Genomic DNA, 25,161 nt, shown 5'->3' with positions numbered 1-25,161 from the left:
AAGCGTGTCGACGGTCCGACACTTGGTCAGCGCGAGCGACACGCCGGGGACACGCGAGTCGGCGAGGAAGGAGGGCAGGGATGGCGGAGATCTCGAGGGCAGAGGTCGGGGGAGAGCCAGCGACGCCCGGCGAGCGCCCGAGCAGAGAATGGGCTTCGGGTGCGACGGAGTAGAGAGCAAAGACTGCCGGAGGATAGAGCGAGAGAGCCTCGGAAGAGAGACGAGGTAGCCATGGCGGCCGTCGGTTCCTTCGCGAGACGGAGAAGGGAGGCAGAGATTTTTAAAAAAGTAAAGAGGGAGGGGACCGGGAGGTTGATAAGATGCAAGATAGAGAGGAGAGAGAGCGTGTTCTGTGACTTCTGTCTAGTCTGACGTGTACTGGCTAGAGCAGAGCTAATTTTTCTTAATTAATAGGAGAGAGAAAAAAAAAGATTTTGGGAAATCTATTTTGGGCTCGTTCGGTGGCAAAGATTTTTTTAAAAAGTAAGCCGGCGTCCGATATTTTTTTTCATTGTCAAGTGTCTCGACTCTAGATCAAATTACGGATGTACCCATGATAGAAAATTTATTCTCCATATTTGTAAAACATTACAGAAATAATAATTATATATTTAATATATAACGTGTCGAAAATTTGTATTTTTTAAAAATGACGTGTCGGAGTATCGTGTCGCGTGTTGGTGCTACTTAGCCCGTATCTTGTGGCTTTTCAAATCGATGCAATTTTTCGATCGCATTTTTTCATGAATTAGCGACTTATTAATTCAGTTTTCGATTTTTATTTGTCCTTTTTTGTGGTGAGCCCTCATAGTCTCACCTTCATCAGCATTGGTCGTGCCACGTAGAAAGACGACGTCCGCATTAGCGATTTTCGATTAAAATTGGCTAGATGGACTCGGTTGACACAAATGTAAAATGTTTACAACTAAATTGTCATAATTAAAAAGTTGATGATTGAATTGACATCAATATAATAGGTTTATGAATACTTTTTCTAAAAACATTTTTTTTAAATTATTTATTATTATTATATATACAAATTTTTTTGTGGTAGAAAGGAAGCTTAAGCTTGCTGGACAAATTTCTCGTGGGAGAGCTGCAGCAGCTTACGACATCTTTTTAGAAAGCCATCTTACTTGTCTTTTAGGCACATAGCTAAAACCCCACGCACGACTTATACCAAATGCCATAACGTCACAAAGTCTCTTCTTTTATGTCGGGCAAAGGGCTTGCTTTGGGCCATAATGGTTTGAACCATCGCGTCGAGTATTTGCTGAGTGTACCATCTCAAGGCCCATGACATTAATCTTGTCAATAGATGGATCCCGGCAAACATAGGTTTCATTTATTTCGCAAAAAATAAATTATTTCAAAAATAAAAAAGACCTCATATAGAAAACTGAGCTAAAAAAAAACATGTAATTACGGCAACAGAAAACAAAGCGATTCCAAATTGCATGGGGGGACAAGTTTGGAATGCATTATTTAGCTAAAAAAGTGACCAATGCTACTCTTTTCCCTCCGGCCGAACCGACATGATTGGCATTGATGGTCTCAGAGCACCTTGGATGCGTACTTGCTGAAAATCTGATCGACGAGAGTATGGTAGGCCACCTCGGTAGGATGGTAGCTGTCCCAGAACATGTACTCGGTGTCGTTACCGCATGTCTCGGGGTGACCGAGACGGTTACAGAGATAGGTCGCCTCTATGTTCCCTGTGCCGCAGCACCCTTTTGTAGAGACTTGAAATCCTATACAGCAAAAATATAGGGAAGAACATGCCAACTTAGTGGATGTCGAATAACTCCATGCCAAACATCCAGACACCGACACGGGAAACGGGTCTTCCCTCGTCGAAGATGAAGATGGGCAAAGAGATCGGAGAGGCTAGTCAATGTGTAGGATGGGAGAGAGTTGATTACCGAATCGCGCAGGGTCTTGGATGAGGGCGAGCGCAGGGGAGTAAGTGTCGATGTAGACAAGCCTAGCTCCGGGAAGGTCCTCATTGAGGGAGTCGATCTCGGCACTGAGCTTGGAGTTGAAGAGGACGGCCGCTTCGTTGGCCGGGACGAAGCAGTCCCTCTCGAGGCCTCCGTATAGAGTCCTCTGCGACGGGAGGCACCCCACCGGCGCCACGCTGAGCACCCAAATTCTCCTTGCCCCTAGTCCGTACAACTCCTGCCCGCCGCACAAGTCATGAATTATAGACTTAATTTGCCTTAATTATATGGTGAAGCGAAAGTTGACAACTTTAAGAGAGAGTCTCCTCCAAAATCTTAACAAAGCTATGAAAATCATTCGCCCGTGTTGTTACCCGAAGGAAACTTGAAGCCGAACCGACCATAAGATCGGTGTAGGATGAGATGTTGTAGTTGGATCTTCTCAATGGCGATGCAAAGTAAGTGTTGGTTATGTCGTTAGAGCCGGTGCACACCATGTAGAAGCTCTCGGATGCGATGGCCGATGCTCTCTCCTCCCCGACCTCCAAACGTATGGTTTCCATGCACTTGGAGTAGAAACCCAATTGATCCGACAAGGATAGTACCATCTGTCGACAAATTAAACACAAACAAGATTGATCTTTAATAGCCCGTGATACTATTTAGGGATTAAGGACTAAATTCCTGTGTTAGATTTAAAGCCTCGCACATATTCGATTCTCTAGACAATCAAATGTATGTAATAACGATATTTGGTCAATCATCTAGGTTTTCACTCACATCTTGTCCAATTCATTACTTCAATCGTGTATTGAGAGAGAGAGAGAGAAAGATTACAGGCGATTCGGCAGAGAGAGGATCATATCCGCTGGCTCCGGAGGCAAAGCTCACGCCGGTGAGGAGGTCTTGGAGCTCCAAGTTTGGATCCAGATAAGCTGGCACGAGCTTCTTAATTCCAAATTTCTCAGCTATAAAAAAAAAAGTTTAAAAAAGGGATCTTCAAATTGAATTATCAACTAAAATTCATCGAAGGGTAATTGAAACTATAGCTTATGTGCTCAACCTAAAAAAAAAAAACAAAGATATAACTAAAGTGCATCAAAGTCTAGTTGAATGAAATGTCCAATTGCTGAAACATGGCACGAGCAAGATCGATCACAGTACCCATTTTACGCTTGACTTTCAAAATATCCATATATCACGGAAAAATGATTGGAAAAGTCCGCACCTTTTTTTTTAATTATTAATTCAGTTCTAAATCTTTTATATTTATGTCAATTCAGTCCATTTGACCAACTTTCACTAGCTATAGAGAATCGAGGGTGTTTTTAATTTCCTCGTTTAAATCACGTGATACGAAGAGAATGAATGATTTTTTTTTCTTGGGGGCATTCAATTTCGTGTGATAAACGAAAGCGAAGCAAGGAATGCCATGCACAAAGACACATCGGGACACGTAGAGAAAGGGGAAATTACCAAAAAAAATCCTGAATCTATTGCAATTATGTCGATTCAATCATAAATATTTTTTTGGCCGATTCAATCTTAAACCTTTTGTAATTGTGTCATTTAAGTCCATCCGGCGAATTTTGGCCTGCCGGCACCGACGTGGACTTGGTCGATCGATGACCTAATATTTTATTTTATTTTTGAATTTTTATAATTTTTATTCTTTTTATTCTTTCTTTTTCATTTTCCTTTTTTTTTTCTCTTCCCCCACCCCTCCCTACCTCCAGCTGGTGGCCAATTAACGACCGGCCAGAGAGGCCGAGCTTGGCTCGGCCCCGGTAGGGGTCAACCTTGCAAGCCCAGATCTGGGCCGGCGAGGTCGAGCGTCGCCTGGCCATGGGGAGGTTCAACCTTGCTCGGCGACTGCAACGAGGCGAGCCATCCAGATCAATCCCGATGTCCTAAGCACGAGCACGAGGACTCGGCCTCTCATCCCCTTTGAAGATCTCCTCCGTCTCCACGCTCCACCGAATATCCCAAGAATATTTGCTTGTATTTGGAGGTCATGCTCTCCTTATTCAATTGCTTTTGATCCCCAAAAGTTAGTGACTTTTTCTTCCAAGAAGTTTCCAGTAAGACCTCGCTGGACACCAATCCAATCGTGAGCCTACATGTCGTTGCCTCGCCCAGCGACGACGAGGACGACCTCAGTAGGGGCCGAGCGAGGCTCAACCTCTCTTGCCGCATCTCCAACAGGTCGCTGACCGGGGACCGGCTGGAGGTAGGGAGGGGTGGGGGAAGAGAAAATAAAGGACAATCAAAAAGAAAGAAAAAAAAAGAAAAATTATAAAAATTCAAAAAATATATTAAAATATCAGGTCATCGGTCGGTCGGTATCCACGTTAGCACCGGTCAGCCAAAATTTGCCGGATGGACCTAAATGGCACAATTACAAAATGTTTAGGATTGAATCTGCAAAAAAAAGAAAAGGTTTAAAACTGAATTGGCAAAATTGCAATAGATTTATGACTTTTTCGGTAATTTTCTCCGTAAAGAAAAGGGCAAGTGATTCGACAATCGACTCGTGAATTCTATGCAAAGTTGACAACGAGCGAGGCGATTCGATCCTACGACCCGAATCGGGTCGACAAATACATATGAACCAATCGTTCTTGCGGTGGGATCGGTTAACGGCTAGTCTCGACTCATCCAGTCTCCACATTCCCAACACTATCCACAATAAAAAGAGAGAGAGAGATGTGCGTACCCAACATGTCCGAAGGGACTCGGCCGTTGCTGAACCGCCCCATCGGCACGCTCGGGTCGAGATCCTGACCATAGGGCGGGAAGTTGCTCTTGGCCACGGTTGCCAGCCTGTTGTTGTTTCCTGGGTCCACGATCGAGTCTCCGAAAGCATAGACCGCCGGCACCATAGCTTTGTGAGGAGGCGGCGACGCTATATAGGAGGCGGCCCCGTGGTGCGGGGAGACGAGTGCCACCGCCCAGACGGCAGCGAGCAAGACCTTGGGATCCAAGGGCGGTCGCGGAGGACGGAGTCCGCTAGGGATCGAGCTCATTGGAGGAGGAGGAGGAAGGGACTGAACTTTGAACTCGAGGGAGAAGAGAAGAGGTTTTACGTTGTTTTTTGTGTTGTCTGGGAATGAGGAGAGGAGAGAATTTAAAGACGGAGGTGGCAGTGGCCGTGGGTCGTCATGTTCGGGTAAATGGGGGAGTTGTGGGCGGGTGTGCCGGCTTTTTCATGCACTTAACACCCATATGAGCGGTTATGTCTCGAGGCTTTTCAAAATGACGAATTTACGACCTATTAAATTCGGTTTTCGATTTTTCTTTTTCCTTTTTCATTTTTCGTGGTGAGGCCTCACGTCCTCGCCTTCGTCTGCGAGGCGGGCCGAGACTCCTCACTCGCGGCTGATCAAGGCTTCGCGGCCCTCTCCAACATCACAGGCCCTCAGCCTGCGACATTAATCTCGTCAATAGTGGACCCCGGTAAATATAATTTTTATTTATTTCGTGAAAAAATAAATCATTTAAAAAAAAAACCCATATAGAAAATTGAGCTAAAAATCATGCAATTACGGCAACAGAAACAGTGCGACTCCAAATTGCATGGGGGGACAAGATTGGAATGCATTGTTTGAGCAAAAAAAGACACCAATGTCTGTTCTTTTCCCTCCAGCCGAACTGACATGACCGGCATTGATGATCTCAGAACATCTTGCCAGCATACTTGCTGAAAATCTGATCGACGAGAGTATGGTAGGCCGCCTCGGTAGGATGGAAGCTGTCCCAGAACACGAACTCGGTGTCGTTGCCGCACGTGTCGGGGTGATCGAGACGGTTGCAGAGATAGCTCACCTCTATGTTTCCCGTGCCGCAGCACCCTCTTGTAGAGATTTGAAATCCTATACAGCAAAAACATAGGGAAGAACATGCCAAATTAGTAGATGTCGAACAACTCTATGCCAAACATCCGGACACCGATTCGGGAAACAGGTCTTCCCTCGCCGGAGACGAAGATGGGCAAAGAGATCGGAGAGACTAGTCAATGTGTAGGATGGGAGAGAGTTGATTACCGAATCGAGCAGGATTTTGGATGATGGCGAGCAAAGGGTAGTAAATGTCGACATAGACAAGCCTAGCTCCAGGGAGGTCCTCGTTGAGGGAGTCTATCTCGGCACTGAGCTTGGAGTTGAAGAGGACGGCCGCTGCGTTGGCCGAGTCGAAGCAGTCCCTCTCGGGGCCTCCGTGTAGAGTCCTCTGCGACGGGATGCACCCCACCGGCGGCAGGCTGAGCACCCCAATTCTCCTTGCCCCTAGTTCGTACAGCTCCTGCCCGCCACCCAAGTCACGAATTATAGACTTAATTTGTCTTAATTATACGGTGAAGTGAAAGTTGACAACTTTAAGAGAGAGTCTCCTCCAAAATATTAACAAAGCTATGAAAATCATCTGCCCGTGTTGTTACCCGAAGGAAACTCAAAGCCGAGCCAACCATGAGATCGGTGTAGGACGAGATGTCGTACTCGAATCTTCTCAACGGAGTTGCGAAGTAAGTGTTAGTTATGTCATTAGCGCCGGTGCACACTATGTACAAGCTCTCGGACGCGATGGCCGACGCTCTCTCCTCCCCAACCTCCGAACGTACGGTTTCCATGTACTTGGAGTAGAAATCCAATTGATCCGACAAGGATAGTACCATCCGTCGACGAATTAAACACGGACAAGATCGAGCTTTAATAGCCCGTGATACTATTTAGGGATTAAGGACCGAATTCCTATGTTAGATTTAAAGCATTGCACGAATTCGATTCTCTAGACAATCAAATGTATGTAAACCCGATATTTGGTGAATCATCGGGACTTTAACTCTCGTGTTATCCGATTCATTACTTCGATCGTGTATTGAGAGAGAGAGAGAGAGAGAGAGAGAGAGAGAGAGAGAGAGAGAGAGATTACAGCTAATTCGGCAGAGAGAGGATCATATCCGTTGGCTCCGGAGGCAAAGCTCACGCCGGTGAGGAGGTCTTGGAGCTCCAGATTTGGATCGAGATAAGCTGGCAAGAGCTTCTTAACTCCCAATTTCTCGCCTAACAACCAAAAAAAAGTTTAAAAAAGGGATCTTCGAACTGAATTATCAACTAAAATTCATCGAAGGGTGATTGAAACTATAGCTAATGTGCTCATCTATCGGAAAAACAAAGATAGAACTAAAGTGTATCAGAGTCTAGTTGAATGAAATGTCCAATTGCTGAAACATGGCACAAGCAAGATTAGTCAAAGTACCCATTTTATAGTTCACTTTCAAAATATCCATATATCACGGAAAAATGACTCGAAAAGTCCTACTCCTTTTTTTATTATTAATTCAAATCTAAACCTTTTATATTTATATCAATTCAGTTTATTTGACCAATTTTCACCGGCTATAGGGAATTGAGGGTGTTTTTAATTTCCTAGTTCAAGTCATGTGGTACGAAGAGAATGAATGAATTTTTTTTTCTAGGGGGTGCATTCAATTTCGTGTGATAAATAATCTTTATCACCAAAAGAAAAGCCAGGAATGCCATGCACGGAGACACGTCGGGACACGTAGAGAAAGGGGAAATTACTAAAAAAATCTTAAACCTAATGCAATTGTGACAATTCAGTCTTAAACTTTTTTTTTGCCGTTTAAGTCATAAACTTTTTGCAATTGTGCCATTTAAGTCCATCCGACAAATTTTGACTGCTTGGCGCCGACGTAGATGCTAGCCAGTCGGCAACCTAATATTTTAATTTTTTTAAAAATTTTTATAATTTTTCTTTTCTTTTATAATTTTTCTTTCATTTTTATTTTCCTTTTGGTTTTTCCTCTTCCCCCACCCCTCCCTACCTCTAACTGGTCGCCGAGATGCTGCCGGAGAGGCCGACCCTCGCCCGGGCGCAGCGGGGGTCAACCTCGCCGTCGCTAGGTGAGGCAGCGACGGCAAGGTCGAGTCTTGCCACGGCCGAGCGAGGCTCAACATGGCGGGGCTCGACCTCGCCCGGCGACTGCAACGAGGCGAGCTATCCGGATCAATCCCGATGTCCTAAGCATGAGCACGAGGACTCGGCTTCTCATCCCCTTTGAAGATCTCCTTCGTCTCCATGCTCCACTGAATATCCCAAGAATATTTGCTTGTATTTGCAGGTCATGCTCTCCTCAATCAATTGCTTTTGATCCCCAAAAGTCAGTGACTTTTTCTTCCAAGGAGTTTCTTGCAAGACCTCGCTGGACACCAATCCAATTTCGAGCCTCGCCATTGTTGCCTCGCCCGGCAATGGCGAGGTCGACCTCCGCAGGGACCGGGTGAGACTTGGCCTTTCCGACCTCGTCTTTGGCCGGTCGCCGACTGACAATCAGCGAGAGGTAGGGAGGGGTGGGAGAAGAGAAAAAAAAAAAGGACAATGAAAAAGAAAGAAAAAAGAAAAGAAAAATTATAAAAAATAGAAAATTTTAAAAAAATATTAAAATGTTAGGTTGCCAGCAGGTAAAAATTTGTCGAATGGACTTAAATGACACAATTGCAAAAGGTTCAAGACCGAATCGGCAAAAAAAAAGTTTAGGACTGAATTGATACAATTGCAATAGGCTTAGGACTTTTTCGGTAATTTTTCTCGTAGAGAAAAGGGCAAGTGATTCGACACTGGACTCGTGAATTCTATGCAAAGTTGAGAACGAGCGAGGCGATTCGATCCCACGACCTGGATCGGGTTGGCAAATACATATGAACCAATCATTCTTGCAGTGGGGTCGGTTAAGGGCTAATCTTTACTCATCTAGTCTCCACATTCCCAACACTATCCACAATAAAAAGTGAGCGAGCGAGCGAGCGAGAGAGACAGAGAGACAGAGAGGAGAGGAGAGATGTGCGTACCCAGCATGTCCGAAGGGACTCGGCCGTTGCTGAACCGCCCCATCGGCACGCCCGGGTCGAGATCCCGACCGTAGGGCGGGAAGTTGCACTTGGCCACGGTCGCCAGCCCATTGTTGTTCCCCGGGTCCACGATCGAGTCTCCGAAAGCATAGGCCGCCGGCACCGTCGCGTCGCGAGGAGGCGGCGACGCGCTATAGGAGGCAGCCCCGTGGAGCGGGGAGACGAGTGCTACCGCCCAGATGGCGGCGAGCAAGACCTTGGGATCGAAGGGCGGTCGCGGAGGACGGAGTCGGCTAGGGATCGAGCTCATTGAAGGACAAGGAGGAAGGGACTGAACTTTGAACTCGTGGGAGAAGAGAAGAGGTTTTATGTCGTTTTTTGTGTTGTCTGGGAATGAGGAGAGGAGAGAATTTAAAGACGGGGGTGGCAGTGGCCGTGGGTCGTGATGTTTGGGTACATGTGGGAGTTGTGGGTGGGGGTGCCGGGTTCTTCACGCACTTAACGTATACGTATATAAATACACGTATATGTACGGTTATGTATACTAGAGAAGATCATGGGCCCCACGTGGGACTTTCGTTTGTACTCTGCTCATGGAAAGAGAACACATAGAGCCCGCGTCTCGCGGCTTTTCAAATCGATGCAATTTGTCAGTCGCATCTTTTCATGATTTCGCGACTTATTAATTCGGTTTTCGATTTTTCCTTTTCGTTTTTCGTGGTGACCCCTCACGGCCTAGCCTACGTCAGCATCGGTCGTGCCACGTAGAAAGACAGCATCCACATTAGCGATTTTCGATCAAAATTGGCTAGATGGACTAAGTTAGCACAAATGCAAAATATTTACGACTAAATTGCCATAATTAAAATGTTTATAATTGAATCGACATCAATGTAATAGGTTTATGAACACTTTTCTAGAAATATTTTTTTAAATCATTTAGTAGTATTATTATTAGTATTATTTTGTTTTGTGGTAGAAAGGAAGCTTAAGCTTGCTGGACAAATTTCTCGTGGAAGAGCTGCAGCAGCTTACGACATCTTTTAGAAAGCTAACTTACCTGTCTTTTAGGCACATAGCTAAAACCCCACGCACGACTTATATCAAATGCCATAACGTCACAAAGTCTCTTCTTTTGTGCCGAGCAAAGGGCTTGCTTTGGGCCATCATGGTTTGAACCATCGCGATCGAGTATTTGCTGAGTGTACCATCTCAAGGCCCATGACATTAATCTTGTCAATAGATGGATCGGTTTTGTTTATTTCGCGAAGAATGAATCATTTCAAAAATAAAAAAGACCTCATATAGAAAATTGAGCTAAAAAAAACATGTAATTACGGCAATAGAAAACAGAGCGATTCCAAATTGCATGGGGGGACAAGATTGGAACGCGTTATTTAGCCAAAAAAGAGACCAACGTCTACTCTTTTCCCTCCGGCCGAACCTACATGACCGGCATTGATGATCTCAGAGCAACTTGGGTACGTACTTGCTGAAAGTCTGATCGACGAGAATATGGTAGGCCACCTCGGTAGGATGGTAGCTGTCCCAGAACACGTACTCGGTGTCGTTGCCGCATGTCTCGGGGTGACCGAGTTGGTTGCAGAGATAGGTCGCCTCTATGTTCCCCGTGCCGCAGCACCCTTTTGTAGAGACTTGAAATCCTACACGGCAAATATATAGGGAAGAACACGCCAAATTAGTATATGTGGAACAACTCCATGCCAAACATCCAGACATCGACACGGGAAACAGGTCTTCCCTCGCCGGAGATGAAGATGGGCAAAGAGATCGGAGAGACTAGTCAAAGTGTAGGATGGGAGAGAGTTGATTACCGAATCGAGCAGGGTCTTGGATGAGGGCGAGCATAGGGTAGTAAACGTCGACGTAGACAAGCCTAGCTCCGGGGAGGTCCTCATTGAGGGAGTTGATCTCGGCGCTGAGCTTGGAGTTGAAGAGGATGGCTGCTTCGTTGGCCGGGTCGAAGCAGTCCCTCTCGAGGCCTCCGTGTAGAGTCCTCTGCGACGGGAGGCACCCCACCGGCGGCAGGCTAAACACCACAATTCTCCTTGCCCCTAGTCCGTACAGCTCCTGCCCGCCACCCAAGTCATGAATTATAGACTTAATTTGCCTTAATTATATGGTGAAGTGAAAGTTGACAACTTTAAGACACAGTCTCCTCCAAAATCTTAACAAAGCTATGAAAATCATTCGCCCGTGTTGTTACCCGAAGGAAACTCGAAGCCGAGCCGACTGTGAGATCGGTGTAGGATGAGATGTTGTACTGGGAACTTCTCCATGGCGATCCGAAGTAAGTGTTGGTTATGTCGTTAGCGCCGGTGCACACCATGTACAAGCTCTCGGACGCGATGGCCGATGCTCTCTCCTCCCCGACCTCCGAACGTATGGTTTCCATGCACTTGGAGTAGAAACCCAATTGATCCGACAAGGATAGTACCATCTGTCGACAAATTAAACACAGACAAGATCGATCTTTAATAGCCTGTGATACTATTTAGGGATTAAGGACCGAATTCCTGCGTTAGATTTAAAGCATTGCACATATTTTATTCTCTAGACAATCAAATGTATGTAATAACGATATTTGGTCAATCATTTGGGCTTTGAATCGCGTCTTATCCGATTCATTACTTCAATCGTGTATTGAGAGAGAGAGAGAGAGAGAGAGAGAGAGAGAGAGAGATTACAAATGATTCGGCAGAGAGAGGATCATATCCGCTGGCTCCGGAGGCAAAGCTCACGCCGGTAAGGAGGTCTTGGAGCTCCAGATTTGGATCCAAATAAGCTGGCAAGAACTTCTTAATTCCCAATTTCTCAGCTATCAATAAAAAAAAATTAAAAAGGGATCTTCAAACTGAATTATCAACTAAAATTCATCGAAGGGTAATTGAAACTATAGCTTAGGTGCTCAACTATCGAAAAAAACAAAGATAGAACTAAAGTGTATCAAAGTCTAGTTGAATTACAATAGATTTATGACTTTTTCGGTAATTTTCTCAGTAGAGAAAAGGGCAAGTGAATCGACAATTGACTCGTGAATTCTATGCAAAGTTGAGAACGAGCGAGGCGATTCGATCCCACGACCCGAATCGGGTTGGAAAATACATATGAACCAATCGTTCTTGCGGTGGGGTCGGTTAACGGCTAGTCTTGACTTATCTAGTCTCCACATTCCCAACACTATCCACAATAAAGAGAGAGAGAGAGAGAGAGAGAGAGAGAGAGAGAGAGAGAGAGAGAGAGAGAGAGAGAGAGAGAGATGTGCGTACCCCACATGTCCGAAGGGACTCGGCCATTGCTGAACCGCCCCATCGGTACGCCAGGGTCGAGATCCTGACCATAGGGCGGGAAGTTGGACTTGGCCATGGTCACCAACCCGTTGTTGTTCCCGGGGTCCACGACCGAGTCTCCGAAAACATAGAACGCCGGCACCATCGCGCTGCGAGGAGGCGGTGACGCTATATGGGAGGCGGCCCCGTGGCGCGGGGAGACGAGTGCTACCGCCCAGACGGCAGTGATCAAGACCTTGGGATCCAAGGGCGATCGCGGAGGACGGAGTCCGCTAGGGATCGAGCTCATTGGAGGAGGAGGAGGAGGAGGAGGAGGAGGAGGAAGGGACTGAACTTTGAACTTGAGGGAGAAGAGGAGGTTTTATGATGTTTTTTGTGTTGTCGGGGGAATGAGTAGACGAGAGAATTTAAAGACGGAGGTGGTAGTAGCCGTGGGTCGTGATGTTTGGGTAAATGTGGGAGTTGAGGGCGGGTGTGCCCTCTTTTTCATGCACTTAACACCAATATGTACGGTTATGTCTCGTGGCTTTTCAAAATGACCAATTTACGACCTATTAAATTCGGTTTTACATTTTTCTTTTTCCTTTTTTCTTTTTGTGGTGAGGCCTCACGGCCTCACCTTGGTCTGCGAGGGGGGCCGAGACTCCTCGTTCGCGGCCGATCAAGGCTTCGCGGCCCTCTCCGACGTCGCAGGCCCTAAGCCACCGAAAAAGGAAAGAAAAAGCAAAAGCAAAGAAAGAAAAAAGGAAAAAAATAAAGAAAAAGAGAAAGAGATTTTGAATTGAACCAAAAAGAACGAATGGTTACTTTTTCAATTAACCGAATCGAAAATTGAACTGAATCAAAATGCGCAAATTTTTGGTTCGGTCCAACTCAGCTAGTGGTCCAGGTTCAGTTTTTTCGGTTCAATTCTAATACCCCTGGCGAAAAAAACTCGTTATCTTTCGTGGATGAAAAGTTGTGCCGGTCTATTCACAAGAGCTATGGTTCTACAACTTAAAGAAGTCACACCTTTTGGAGTGATTACACAGATGTAAGAGCCAGCCATGACTCTTTGCAATCGACCGATCCCTTCCCCGTACGTAACGAAAAGACATTATCTCCTCATTTTCCATGAGTCGCCGATCTTGTCTTCTTTTAACAGCAACATCCACGATAAATTTGTTCATGGAAAAATCTAATACGAAGGATCGCTAGTGAGTAAATTGGCAAAGTTAAAGTGACCAAATCAAAAGATTAGTATTGCTGGCTTAAAGTACGTTTTGAATGCTAATCACAAGATTAATTAATAATTGGATGGACGTGTCTAAAAAGAGAAATCCATCGACACAAACTTCAACGGGCGGGGTCCGATTAGACCACCTACGACAAAAGCCCATCAATCTCAAATGGACCGGGGTCTTCTGTTAGGAACATAGTCGAATGCCCACCAGCAGCAGGCCCCATCTAACAGAGAAGTTTACAAGTGCTTAACCAATCACATTTTTCTTTGGCCTAACACCCAAAAAAAAACTCCAACTTTAGCTTTTGTGATAATTAATTATATTCAAAAAAAAAATTTGTCTCGTAAAAAACCCTTAACTTTTACTTTTGTCTCAATTCTACCGGTCTAATAAAAAAAAACATCAACTTTACCATTTGTCACAATTATAACCAAAACTATTTTTTTTTGTCTTATAAAAAATTATCGACTTTTATTTTTATCCCAATTCTACCACCGCCAGTCTTCAGTCCATAATCACCGTTAGTTAATCCTACGTGGCTCGATTTTTCTCGCCAAACTTATCGATAAATTTTCGAAATTAAGAAATAATAGGTTTCGGGAACGACGAGGTTTTAGATCGTTAGTTCAAATATCTCCATGTTTAGCCTTTTTTGAGTGGCTGAGTGCCGGAGAGAATACGAAACGTGCCGTCTTAAGTGACTCTATATCTCCCGGCAATATGTAGAGAAAGCAAATTACGTAAGAGAGGTTCATGAGTTTTTTCATGTCGGCTTTACCGAAGTGTAATTCATTAACAACGTGGAAATGTCACATAGGATCAACTAATAGTGATTAGTTAACTATGCTAGAATTGGGGCAAAAGTAACAGTTTGAGGTTTTTTATGAGACAAAAATGGAGTTTTGGATATAATTATGATATATGCTAAAGTTGAGGATTTTTTTGGTACTAGGCCTGTAGAATTGAGACAAAAGCAAAAGTTTGGGATAGAATTAAAACAAATGTAAAAGTTGGAAGTTTTTTTTTACGGGACAAAAAAAAAATTAGGTAGAATTGTCGCAAATGTTAAAGTTAGAGTTTTTTTTTTGGTATCGAGCCCTTTTTTTCTCCGGGATGGTGTTATTACTACATTTCTTTTGCATGTAAGTAGATTCAGTGACAATCCACATGAATTTTAGTTAAAATCACTAATCTAACCTTTGTCAAAGTGAACAGGAAGGTAAGGAAAAAAAAAAAAAAAACCAAGACGCGGGTTTTTCTAAGAACAACCGTTACAGCCCTGATCTAATGTAACATGTCAAACTCGTGTAACATTCTCACATTGCATTAGCCATCAGTGACTGTACCTATGTAAAAGCAAATGCCGCCCCCGCATGGCCCATGCGAACGCCAGAGAAACGCAAGCACAAAATCTCCTAAAAACCTACCATTCTTCCGGGATTTAATCCCTTTCTAGAACACGTGAATCTATCCCCGTTTGGGCCAAGCAACGCTTATCTGATCCTCTTCGGACAATTAATCAGACGTGAATCTCTCTCGTCTTGAGGTTAGTGCGGGCGGGGAGGTGGAGCGGAGGGACACGCAATCCGCTTGTCGGAAGATCATTCATGCTTTCGCCACGACCCGGACCATCCAGCCCGCATCATTTCAAGATTTCTCATCATGAGCACCTTGAAATTAACCCGGCCCAATTACGGATTAACAATAACGCCTGCGTGCCCAATCCGATTATCGAAAGTCATCATTAGGCATTTGATCAGAAACAAACTTCAATCACTCATGATCAATAAAAAAATAATATCTTTCGTGAAGATCCTTTTTTTAAAGAAAACATTTAACGACTACCGTAAATCGATTAGTCCGTGGTGCGGATACTGAAAAGTCGAAATACAAGTTTGTCGGAAACAAGTTTCTTTCAATCAAACACACGGACTCCAAAGGTCGCGGCATGTCGGTACATATCAAGTCATTGGTTTTTCAGATCATCCATTGATTTAGGACCCGAAAGCGATTCTATCTATTTATATTTTTCTTATTTACTATCGCACGCGTTGAATAGCTCCGGACTTATGCATATGTAGTTTTACTGTCGTTATTTTGTGATCACCAAGAGGAAGTGATCTTTATCTGTGTTAAAAACAAACGTTAACTTTCAAACTTGGTGTCCAACCCTTCAAATGATCAAGGTAGGCACATTCCCCAGCTAAACGTTAACATTTGTACCTAATCACACTCAGTAAATCAAACGCGCGAAAATTCGAAGAATTAATTCGCCAAAAGTGTTTCCACTCATACGAATACACTCTAAATTATTCGGATTTTCTTGATGGAATTGCATGTCATTTCCTATTGGTTGATGACGAGAAAAATACACTGAATATCACTCTCTTTCATCAAAACCTAGAAAAAGGCTCACGACTCATATCCTTATTTCTTTTCTTTTTTTCTTAACATATATCGATTATTTCATATTGTCGAAATATATATATATATATATAATAGCAGGGATCTCAAGTCGTACAATATCCGCATACCCCAATTGTAAGGGGGGTCACGGGGCGTAGAACCTGAACCGGTCAATTCACAGCTCTCGGACAAGAAAGGAACCGTCGTCGGACGGTGAAGTGTGAAACGGCCCATGCCTCGAAGAGATAAGAGAAACCGTGGTCGGTTCCACCGGCCGGTCTCGCCTGGACCCGGTCAACCGGTTCGAACCGACATTTTAGCCTCTCGGCACTCGGCAGTTACCCCCGCTGCTCTCCTACTGATCTCTCTCCTGATTCTAGCGGCCCGTCCAGAGGAAAATCGGCAGTGCGGTCCCCACTTGTCCCATCCGATGTAACGAGAAAAGCGGGTCGGGCCCCATTTGATTCGGACGCACCAATGGTCGCTGCACCACATCCTGCCCCCCCTCCATCCCTCGTTACTATGACATGAGCATCCACCACTCGTCCACGTGTCGAGCCTCCACGCGTCCGGGCCGTGGATGGTACACGTGTCTCGTCGCAGCAGTTGGCGAGCTGGCTTATTTATACGGGACGAAGCTCGGCGTTTCAGTACTCAGAACTCGGAAGTTGGCGACCTTTTTTCTTCTGCTCTCGTAAAAAACAGCGATCGAGAAGAGCTGCGTGCCGTTTGATTTGATCCTTACAGGCTTTACGAGAGGAAACGACGGTCGTTTAGGAGCGATGGGGATTTTGGATTACGTCGCCGATGTCTTCTACGTGCCTCGCAGCGACAGGAGGAAGCTCAAGAAGCGCAAGCAGCTCCAGGTACTCTTAACGCTTCGATCTGTTTCAGCTTCGCCCTCTTTTCTGCAACTAGTTAATCTGAGATGGGGTCTTTTGTTTCTCTCTTTCGTACCAGACGGTGGAGATAAAGGTGAAGATGGACTGCGAGGGGTGCGAGAGGAGGGTGCGGAAGTCGGTGGAAAGCATGAAGGGGGTGTCTTCGGCGGAGGTCGACCCCAAGCACAGCAAGCTGACGGTGATCGGGTACGTCGACCCGGGGAAGGTGCTCCGGCGGGTCCGGCACCGGACCGGGAAGGCCTGTGACTTCTGGCCCTACGTGCCTTACGACTTGGTGGACCACCCCTACGCCCCGGGGGCCTACGACAAGAAGGCCCCGCGGGGGTTCGTTCGGAACGTGCTGCAGGACCCACAGGCCTCGACCCTCGCCCGCGCCAGCTCCGCCGAGGTCAGGTACACCACCGCCTTCAGCGACGACAACCCCAACTCCTGCGTAGTCATGTAGATATTAGGATCGGAGCTTCAGTGAGTGTGTATATTGATGGTGGTAGGGTTTTGTGTGTGATGTATTTGGAAACTTGGGAAGAGTCTGGGGTCTGAAGTTTGTGGGGTCAAAGTTTGGTTTAGTTGAATAAGAAGTAAAATTTGTAATGATCGTTCTAGGTTTGGTAAGGAGAAGTTCTGGCTTCTGTTGACTTCGCCAATCATTGTCTGTCGATTTCCATCCTCTGGAAAGTACGGGTCTCGTCTCGCAGGGTTTGGCCCATGAAGGGGATGAACCTTTTGGTTTCGTCTTCTTGCTTGCTGGGACGTGATCAGAACAAGGCGCGATGTCTGTTCTGTGATGTGATTCCAAGGTTCAAGAAGTTCGGAAGAGCCGAAGAACCCGTCGTGTTCGTGGCTCTTTCGCGAGCATAATATTTTGTGATGCTGAGTCGAACGACCTGACTCTCCGTGCTGAGCCCCACATCGGCTAACCTCGAGTCTGGGGCTTCGGCTTTGGGCCGGCTTCCGTCCTCGGCGATGATGGAGCGATCACCCGGCCATCATTGGCCGGCTCTAGATCGGCGTTGCAGCTAGGTCACCTCTCGTTTTTGTTTTTCGTACGAATTTTTCACCTTGGATGATCGTGTCCGCGGTTGGGCTGAAATCTGGGCATGTGAGATGCAAGTGCTTCACCATCGTGACTTTTATCGTCCATATTTGGCAAACTGGCCGATCGAGGCACGTTTGCAGAACGCAACTGATCGTTTGAGACAAATTTGAACATTTGAAAAATAATTAGCATTGTATGTCTAGAATATAGATAGAAACTAAAATTCGACGGCAATAAGTACCCTTTACTCTCTTGCGATCGAAGAACCAGACACTACAAAAAAACACGCCTTTTGCGACTAATTTTACAACGAAAATTTTGCCAAAATTCGTCGCTAATGTGTGTTGCAACGAATTTTGCGACGACATAAACTTTCGTCGCTAATACAGCGTCGCAAAATTTGCGACGGAAATTTGCATATTCGTCGCAAATTTCCGACGAATTTTGCGACGAACCTCGGGTTATCACAAATTTGCAACAGAAGTTGGGTTCGTCGCAAATTTGCGACGAAGAGTAATTCGTCGCAAATTTGTGACGAATTTTGCGATGAAAATTGTGTTCGTCGCAAATTTGCGACGGCGACCCTATTCGTCGCAACTTTGCGACGAAGGGTAATTCGTCGCAAATTTGCAACGAATTTTGAGACGAAAATTGGTTGTCGCAAATTTGCGACGAACGCAATTTTCGTCACAAATTTGTGACGAAGGGTAATTCGTTGCAAATTTGCAACGAATTTTGGGACAAAAATTGGTGGTCGCAAATTTGCGACTAACACAATTTTCGTCGCAAATTTGCAACGAATTTTGAGAGGAAAATGGGTTGTCGCAAATTTGCGACGAATAGCCTCTTCGTCGCAAATTTGCAACAAATTTTGAGGCGAAAATCGGTTGTCGCAAATTTGCGACGAAGACGCTATTCGTCGCAAATTTGCGACGAAGACGTTATTCGTTGCAAATTTGCGACGAATAGTAATTCGTCGCAAATTTGCAACAAATTTTGAGGCGAAAATGGGTTGTCGCAAATTTGCGACGAAATTTGCTATCGTCGCAAAATTCCCGGCAAAACACATTAGCAACCAATTGTGGCGAAATTTTCGTCGCAAAATTCCAAATTTTCGACGTACTTCGCTTTCCGTCGCTCATTAGTGACCGATATACGATTTTTTTATTTATTCTTTAGCGATGAATTTAGCAACGAAATTTTTTAATTTTTTATTTCCGAATTTAAATCTAATTAAAAGAAAAATTAATTCTAAAATTTATAGTTACCATTAATTAAGCAAGTAATAAGATGTAAATATTATAATAATATAATATAAGATACATTGATATGTTTCAATTACAAGAAACTAGGAGATCTCCTAGTGCTCTAATCATACAAGTGCATTGTGATAACTCAAAAGGAGTCTTGACGAGGCAAAAAGCAAAATGTAGGGGCATCGGGGTCTTTGATCCCCAAAAAGTCTCCTTCACTCAACATCGCTCGGATCCTCGATCATAATCGTCAATTTGACCTACAAAGAACCGGAAAATTTCAACAAGTATGCATATCAATCCGAACATAAAGTCGTTGCTAAAGCAAACCAAAGGCATTCACATCAATCATAAGTCCATCAATAGAGCACATGAGAAACATGATATTCTCAGAACACTTGAGAAAAAGGAAGTATAAATAGATTAGTTTCATAGATGTACCCGAGTTGACAGTCTAATTAACGCAGGGAAACAAAGTGCAATAATGGCGCAAAATAAAGAAAAAAACTTCAGCCGATGCTCAGGGTAATCTTCAAAAAATTTGGTAATCATCTGCAAGAAAAAAAAAATTAAGTAATCAAACAAACAAATAACCAAGGTAAAATTTTCAATCTAAGCTAAATCGCGCTCGAGTTTGAAATGCAGAAATGAAAGTCCACAACATTAGGTACAATTCCATCAAGTACATCCCATCAAGTACGTCCCAAACCCATGGCTGGGAACTCACAATCACTAGCGAGAATTGCCCTCTCCCTGGCTAAAGGCCATAAAATATCCACTACCAGCATATATCGTTGATTCAAAATAAAACACCAAACTTTAAGATCAAGTGCTACCCGACTTCACAAAGTAAAATTTAGGCTTAAAGGAGAGAAAAATTAAAATCCTAACTTATAAAAAAACAAAATACCTTCTTCAGAAATTTAAATTGATCGTGTACCATGTCTTCATCTCTACCTCCTTCCTCCACCTTCTTGTTTAACCATTGATAAGACTTCTAATTAATTCATCATCATCAGAAATCTCGTCCTCATTGTGTCGCCCATCATTTTGCCCATCACCTCTTTCATTAGTGGGAGGTACAGGAGGAACCCGTTCGTCATTTAGATGGAGGTGTTGCATGACCATTTGCATCCGAGACTACATTTGACACTCGAAGGATTTATGTCGCTCGTCCATTTGTTTGATTTGCTCATCTTTACGTGCAAGTTGGTCTTTGACCAATTTAATCTCTTCATCCTTCTCTTCAAGCAAATGTCTCGGTTAGGTCATTTCGTCCTCCATACGTGTCCTCTTTGAAGCGACCATACTGGAAGACGAACTCCCAGCCGCCTTTCCCGTGCACACCCTTGACATGGATCCCAGGCCATATATTTTCCCACCCATTGCCTTCATCCACAATGCCTGTTCGTCGATTGCTGAAAGTTCATCCGCACTCCCACTTTCACCGCCACTAGCCGTACTCATTAACAGCTCATCATATTTTTCCTACATCAACAAAATAGATATGAAAATTAAATAACTGCATATATCTAACTACCATAAACATTGAATGCATTCATGGTTTTCAAACCGTGTTTCCATAAAGTCAAAAGTACATAACCTTACATACCTTAATACATTTCGCTCGGTTGTTAGTTCATGTCTTATCTTTTTTTTGAAATGTTCGCTCAAATGTAGCGAAATACGTCGGCTCCATCCCCAATTCATGTGCCTACAAAATTGAAACACAAATGAGCAATTAAATTAACTTAAATTAACTGACCACATATTTATTAGAACTTACCATCCTTTTTCTATGCTCCGCAACATTGATGGAGCCCCGAAGATACGTCGCGGACCCTTCGGAAGAACAAGAAGCTCGATTCTTCTTGTTCCGTTCACTCCTTCCCTTATTTTTTTCACTTTCCCAACTTGTCTTCATTTCCGCCCAATCGTCACCGGTGATAAACTCTGGCTTCACGTTTTGTGTCTTTGCTCTATTCATCACATTGCGAATGTGATCACCAGTTTTTTTCTTAAAAATCCTTCTAATTTCGTCCTCATCCGATTCCTCCCATCCGAACTTTCGCTGTAATCAATGGGAAAACAACCGATTTCATTTATGTCGAACTTAGTTTGTGAGAAAACAAAAGAACAAAACTTACCTTGAACTCATTCCACCACAAATCCTTCACTTGTCTTGGAGCGGCACTATAACTAATCCACGACCCCCTCCAATAGTTATTCACAATTTTATTAAGTACCCGCACCACCCGCAGAGCGTCGTCGAATCTGCAAACAAGGACAATGCAATTCACATCCATATGTAAAACCAAACAAATGGATGACCGTAAAAAAAAGTACTTACGAATCTCCAAATGGCCTTATCACGGTCCGGCTATCTTCTTCGTGTGTGCTTCCCCCATCATGTGAGTGTTCCATCGAAGAATGTGGAACAGAAGCACGTGGAATTGAAGTAGATTCAAATCGGATGGGTCCTTCAGCATGTAGTGGTTGAGAGTGAGAGGAAAGGGCCGGGGACGAGCTAGGGGAAAAGGCCGGGGACGAGCTAGAGGAAGGCAAAGGTGAATGGGAAGCGCCCGGTCTTCCTTGTGAAGATGTACCACGGATGTGACCTCCACGCTTATACTGGCGATTAAAAAGGTTAGACAAACATAAAAAAAAATAAGAACATGTATTAAGGACACATAATGACGTACATCATGAAGCTTACCATTTTGTTTCGGAGAGTAAGTGAGAAGCGTAAGGAACTTGCTATCGCCTCTAATAAATACGAAGCTCTGACACCAAAGGAACCTATTGAAATCTTGTAGTCATCAGATTCGATGAACAATAAAGAGGAGCATATTACATGACATTATATACTTGCCTATCTTTTGTTTGGTTTTTACCAAACAAGCCCTTCAGTCAAAGAGAGTCATTGAATAGGGCTAACAATATCTCTCTCACATAGAATGAATACAATCCAATCGATAGTACCTTCGTTATTTAGTCATTATGTAAATAATTTAAAAAATTGAAAGAAATTATTTATCTCATAAGCTATAGATACCAAGATTGAAACCCGTGTTTTACCTCTTCAATGGTCAGATTTAGATGAACGTATATCACAATTGGCACTCCTATATAGTAAGTAGCTCTTCCTTCCGATTCAATCTCGACTCAAGACAAAGACTATGCAGCCAACACTCTCACAAACTTTTTTGGGGCACAAGGAAAAATCATTAAGTACTAGATAAATGTACAAAAGAATACAAGAACAAGCAGAAAATGATAACCATTTAGCAGGCACATGGGAAAATGGAAGGAAAATTTGCTATAAAAAAATGACCATTATCACAAGATGAAACGAAGGCAATTCAAAGCTGAGATGCTCATTGACCTTCCGTGCATGCTGCAACTAATTTTTCACGAAGCGGTGGTCCATTCTATGTATGTACAACTTCACTCTTTCATTGTAAACCATGCTTTAACACCATCATTGATTGCATCAGCTTCAACAAATAGAATGTATCAAAAATTGCATGGCAAAAAAGCGCGGTGCTTTCGACTAAAAGGAATTCGTCTTTTAATGCAAAATTTGTAAATTTGAATCCCAATGTATTTGCAACATCATTCAATCAGCTCTTAGCGTAACAAATACCATTTTTATAAACCGCAAACATCACGATGTTATAGATCTACAGAGCCAACAACAGTAGCATGAAGGAACTTGGGACCAATTCTCGAGTCCTATTTAGAGCGCTCCGCATACCAAAATTGACAGAAAACCTATGAACAAGAGCAAATTCGAAAATGAAAACCCAGTAATGGAGATCTGTTTTTTTTTTTTTTTTTGTCGGTAGTTGCATGCTAATTCACGACACAAAATTGATATCACCAGAGCAAAAGCTTTCACCTCAAGCTCGAACAATGCGGCGAATAGAAAGAAGAGCAACAGATTTCAAGAACATAATGCCTATACATCCATCCCAAAGTACCCACCAGATCCGACTCAAGTGAGAACTCATCGTCACAGAGGATCTCAAAAAGAAGGGAAACGATCGAAAAATTTTCAGATTGAATGCCGCAACACGATACCTGGTTTTCGTGTGCAGCAGAGTAGACCCACAACACCAAAACCGAGCGGCGAGCAACGAAGGAGATCGAGCGGCGAGGGCGACAGAGGTTGAAGGAGGCGACCCAAGGAGATTACCCGGTTTTAGGCACAGGCGGATCCGAAAAGGAAGGGAAAGGATCGAAAAATTTTCAGATTGAATGCCGCAACAAGAAATTACTTGGTTTTCGTGTGCAGCAAAGTGGACCCACAACACCAAAACCGAGTGACGAACGGCGAGCGGCGAGCAATGAAGGAGATCGAGCGGCGAGGGCGAGAGAGCTTGAAGAAGGCGACCCAAGGAGATGAGGTGAGGAGGCGAGCCGAGGTGGCAAGAGGAGGCGAGGTGAGGGAGGCAACGAGATGAGGGCCTGAGGGGAGGGTGGCAGCGACGAGGCGAAGATCGGCGTGGAGGGGACAGAGCGAGAGATAGACACGGGACAGAGAGGAGTTGGGGAGGAGACGCGCGACAACAAAAAAGAGAGATTGGAGAAGTCGGGAGAGTGACCTAATTGGGACTTAGCCCTCTTTTTTTTGCCACGAAATGGTATTTTCGTTGCAAAATTTGCGACAAAAATTGCCTTTCGTCGCAAACATTTGACACGAAAAGAGCATTTCGTGGGAAATTTTATGATGACATAGATTTTTCGTCTGAAATTTTGCAACGAAAAAATTTTTCGTTGCCAATGTTGCGACGAAAATGAAGTTCGTCGCAAATCGCCTTTCGTCGCAAAAATTTGACACGAAAAGCATTTCGTGTCAAATTTTTTGCGACGAGATAGATTTTTCGTCGGAAATTTTGCAACGAAAAAATTTTTCGTTGCCAATGTTGCGACGAAAATGAAGTTCGTTGCACATTTTTGCGACGAAATGCTATTTTCGTTGCAAAATTTGCGACTAAAATCGCCTTTCGTCGCAAAAATTTGACACGAAAAGCATTTCGTGTCAAATTTTTGCGACGAGATAGATTTTTCGTCGGAAATTTTGCAACGAAAAAATTTTTCGTTGCCAATGTTGCGACGAAAATGATGTTCGTCGCAAATTTATCATGACGAACATCATTTCGTTGCAATTTACTGCGACGAAAATAGCCTTTCGTTGCAAACATTTGAGACGAAAATAGTTATTCGTGGGAAATTTTGCGACGACATAGAGTTTTCGTTGGAAATTTGGCAACGAAAAAATTTTTCGTTGCCAATGTTGCCACGAAAATGATGTTTGTCGCAAATTTTTTTCCACGAAATTCAGATGTCGTTGCAAAATTTGCGACGAAATGCTATTCGTCGCAAATTTTTGTGATGAAGTGTAATTCTCGTGGAAAAATTTGTGACAAACGGAAAAAACAAAAAAAACCCTAGCTGCAGTATAAATAAGGCCCAACCAACTCTCCGCGTCACGAACTAAATCTCAATTTTTCTCCACTTTTGGGCCACACAAAAATATATCAGGTCCTTTACCCAAAAAAAAATATATATATATCGAATCAAGTGATGAACTGGACCAAATACATAAAATTCAAAACATATTTAACAATAACCATAATAAATTTATAATAATAACAACAACATAAAAGTCGTCACAAATGTGCGACGAATGTCCTATTAGTGAAAGTGTCAAAAATGCTAATCTTCATCTTTGTCTTCGACTTCATCTTCATCTTCGTCTTCATCTTCATCTTCGTCTTCATCTTCGTCAAGACTATCATATTCAGCCTCTGTCTCGAAATCAGATTCTTCAACACCTTCTACATTTGATTCGCGAATTTCATTTGGATCCACATCTATCACAGCTCCGCATGGATCTCGTAAAGTCGGAATGTTATATTCTTCAACTTCAATAATGTTACAAACTTCCTCTTGTTGATACGCTGTATCCTTCCAATGTTCCTCAATTTTTCTTCGTGCTTTGGTTTGACATACAGCCCACCAATCAGCTTTGTCGCGTTTCAAACTAGGATACGGTGCATAATATACTTGAATTGCTTGTTGTGCCAAGACAAATGGTTCATATTTCATATATTTTTTCTTGTGATTTACTTCAACCAAATTAAACTTCGTATGCACCTTCATTCCTCTGACGGGGTCGATCCACATGCACTTAAATAACACAACTCGCATTAATGGTC

The 25,161-nt window shown here is 43.7% G+C and overlaps 3 protein-coding genes across 4 annotated transcripts in view; 1 reads left to right on the top strand and 2 right to left on the bottom strand.

The window, feature by feature from the left end:
* Positions 1-12,548, bottom strand: part of LOC115732513 (GDSL esterase/lipase EXL3-like) — a 28,923-nt gene extending 16,375 nt beyond the window's left edge. Inside the window, exon 1 of one of the 2 annotated variants that reach the window (XM_048272634.1) lies at positions 12,390-12,548. In XM_048272634.1, coding sequence (XP_048128591.1) covers positions 12,390-12,406 — 17 coding nt within the window. In that variant the 5' untranslated portion in view covers positions 12,407-12,548. Of the gene's footprint in view, positions 1-4,949; positions 5,091-12,389 lie in introns of those variants that run through there. The other variant, XM_048272633.1, reaches the window with a different exon arrangement.
* Positions 5,459-9,170, bottom strand: LOC115732512 (GDSL esterase/lipase EXL3-like). Its single transcript, XM_048272668.1, has 5 exons — positions 8,807-9,170; positions 6,867-6,997; positions 6,376-6,609; positions 5,984-6,239; positions 5,459-5,812 (listed from the first exon to the last, which is right to left on the bottom strand). The coding sequence occupies exons 1-5, from the start codon at positions 9,114-9,116 to the stop codon at positions 5,616-5,618; spliced, it is 1,128 nt and encodes a 375-aa protein (XP_048128625.1). The 5' UTR covers positions 9,117-9,170; the 3' UTR covers positions 5,459-5,615.
* A 3,858-nt stretch (positions 12,549-16,406) lies between the features above and the next one.
* Positions 16,407-17,283, top strand: LOC115731721 (heavy metal-associated isoprenylated plant protein 26-like). Its single transcript, XM_048272665.1, has 2 exons — positions 16,407-16,612; positions 16,707-17,283. Exons 1-2 carry the CDS (start codon positions 16,529-16,531, stop codon positions 17,091-17,093), a joined length of 471 nt encoding a protein of 156 aa, XP_048128622.1. The 5' UTR covers positions 16,407-16,528; the 3' UTR covers positions 17,094-17,283.
* Positions 17,284-25,161: the final 7,878 nt, after the last annotated feature.

This window comes from Rhodamnia argentea, chromosome 11 (genome assembly GCF_020921035.1).
Source record: "Rhodamnia argentea isolate NSW1041297 chromosome 11, ASM2092103v1, whole genome shotgun sequence".
NCBI classification, from domain to species: domain Eukaryota; kingdom Viridiplantae; phylum Streptophyta; class Magnoliopsida; order Myrtales; family Myrtaceae; genus Rhodamnia; species Rhodamnia argentea.
The sequence above is the reverse complement of the archived record's forward strand: the minus strand, read 5'-3'. Positions and strand labels throughout refer to the sequence as shown.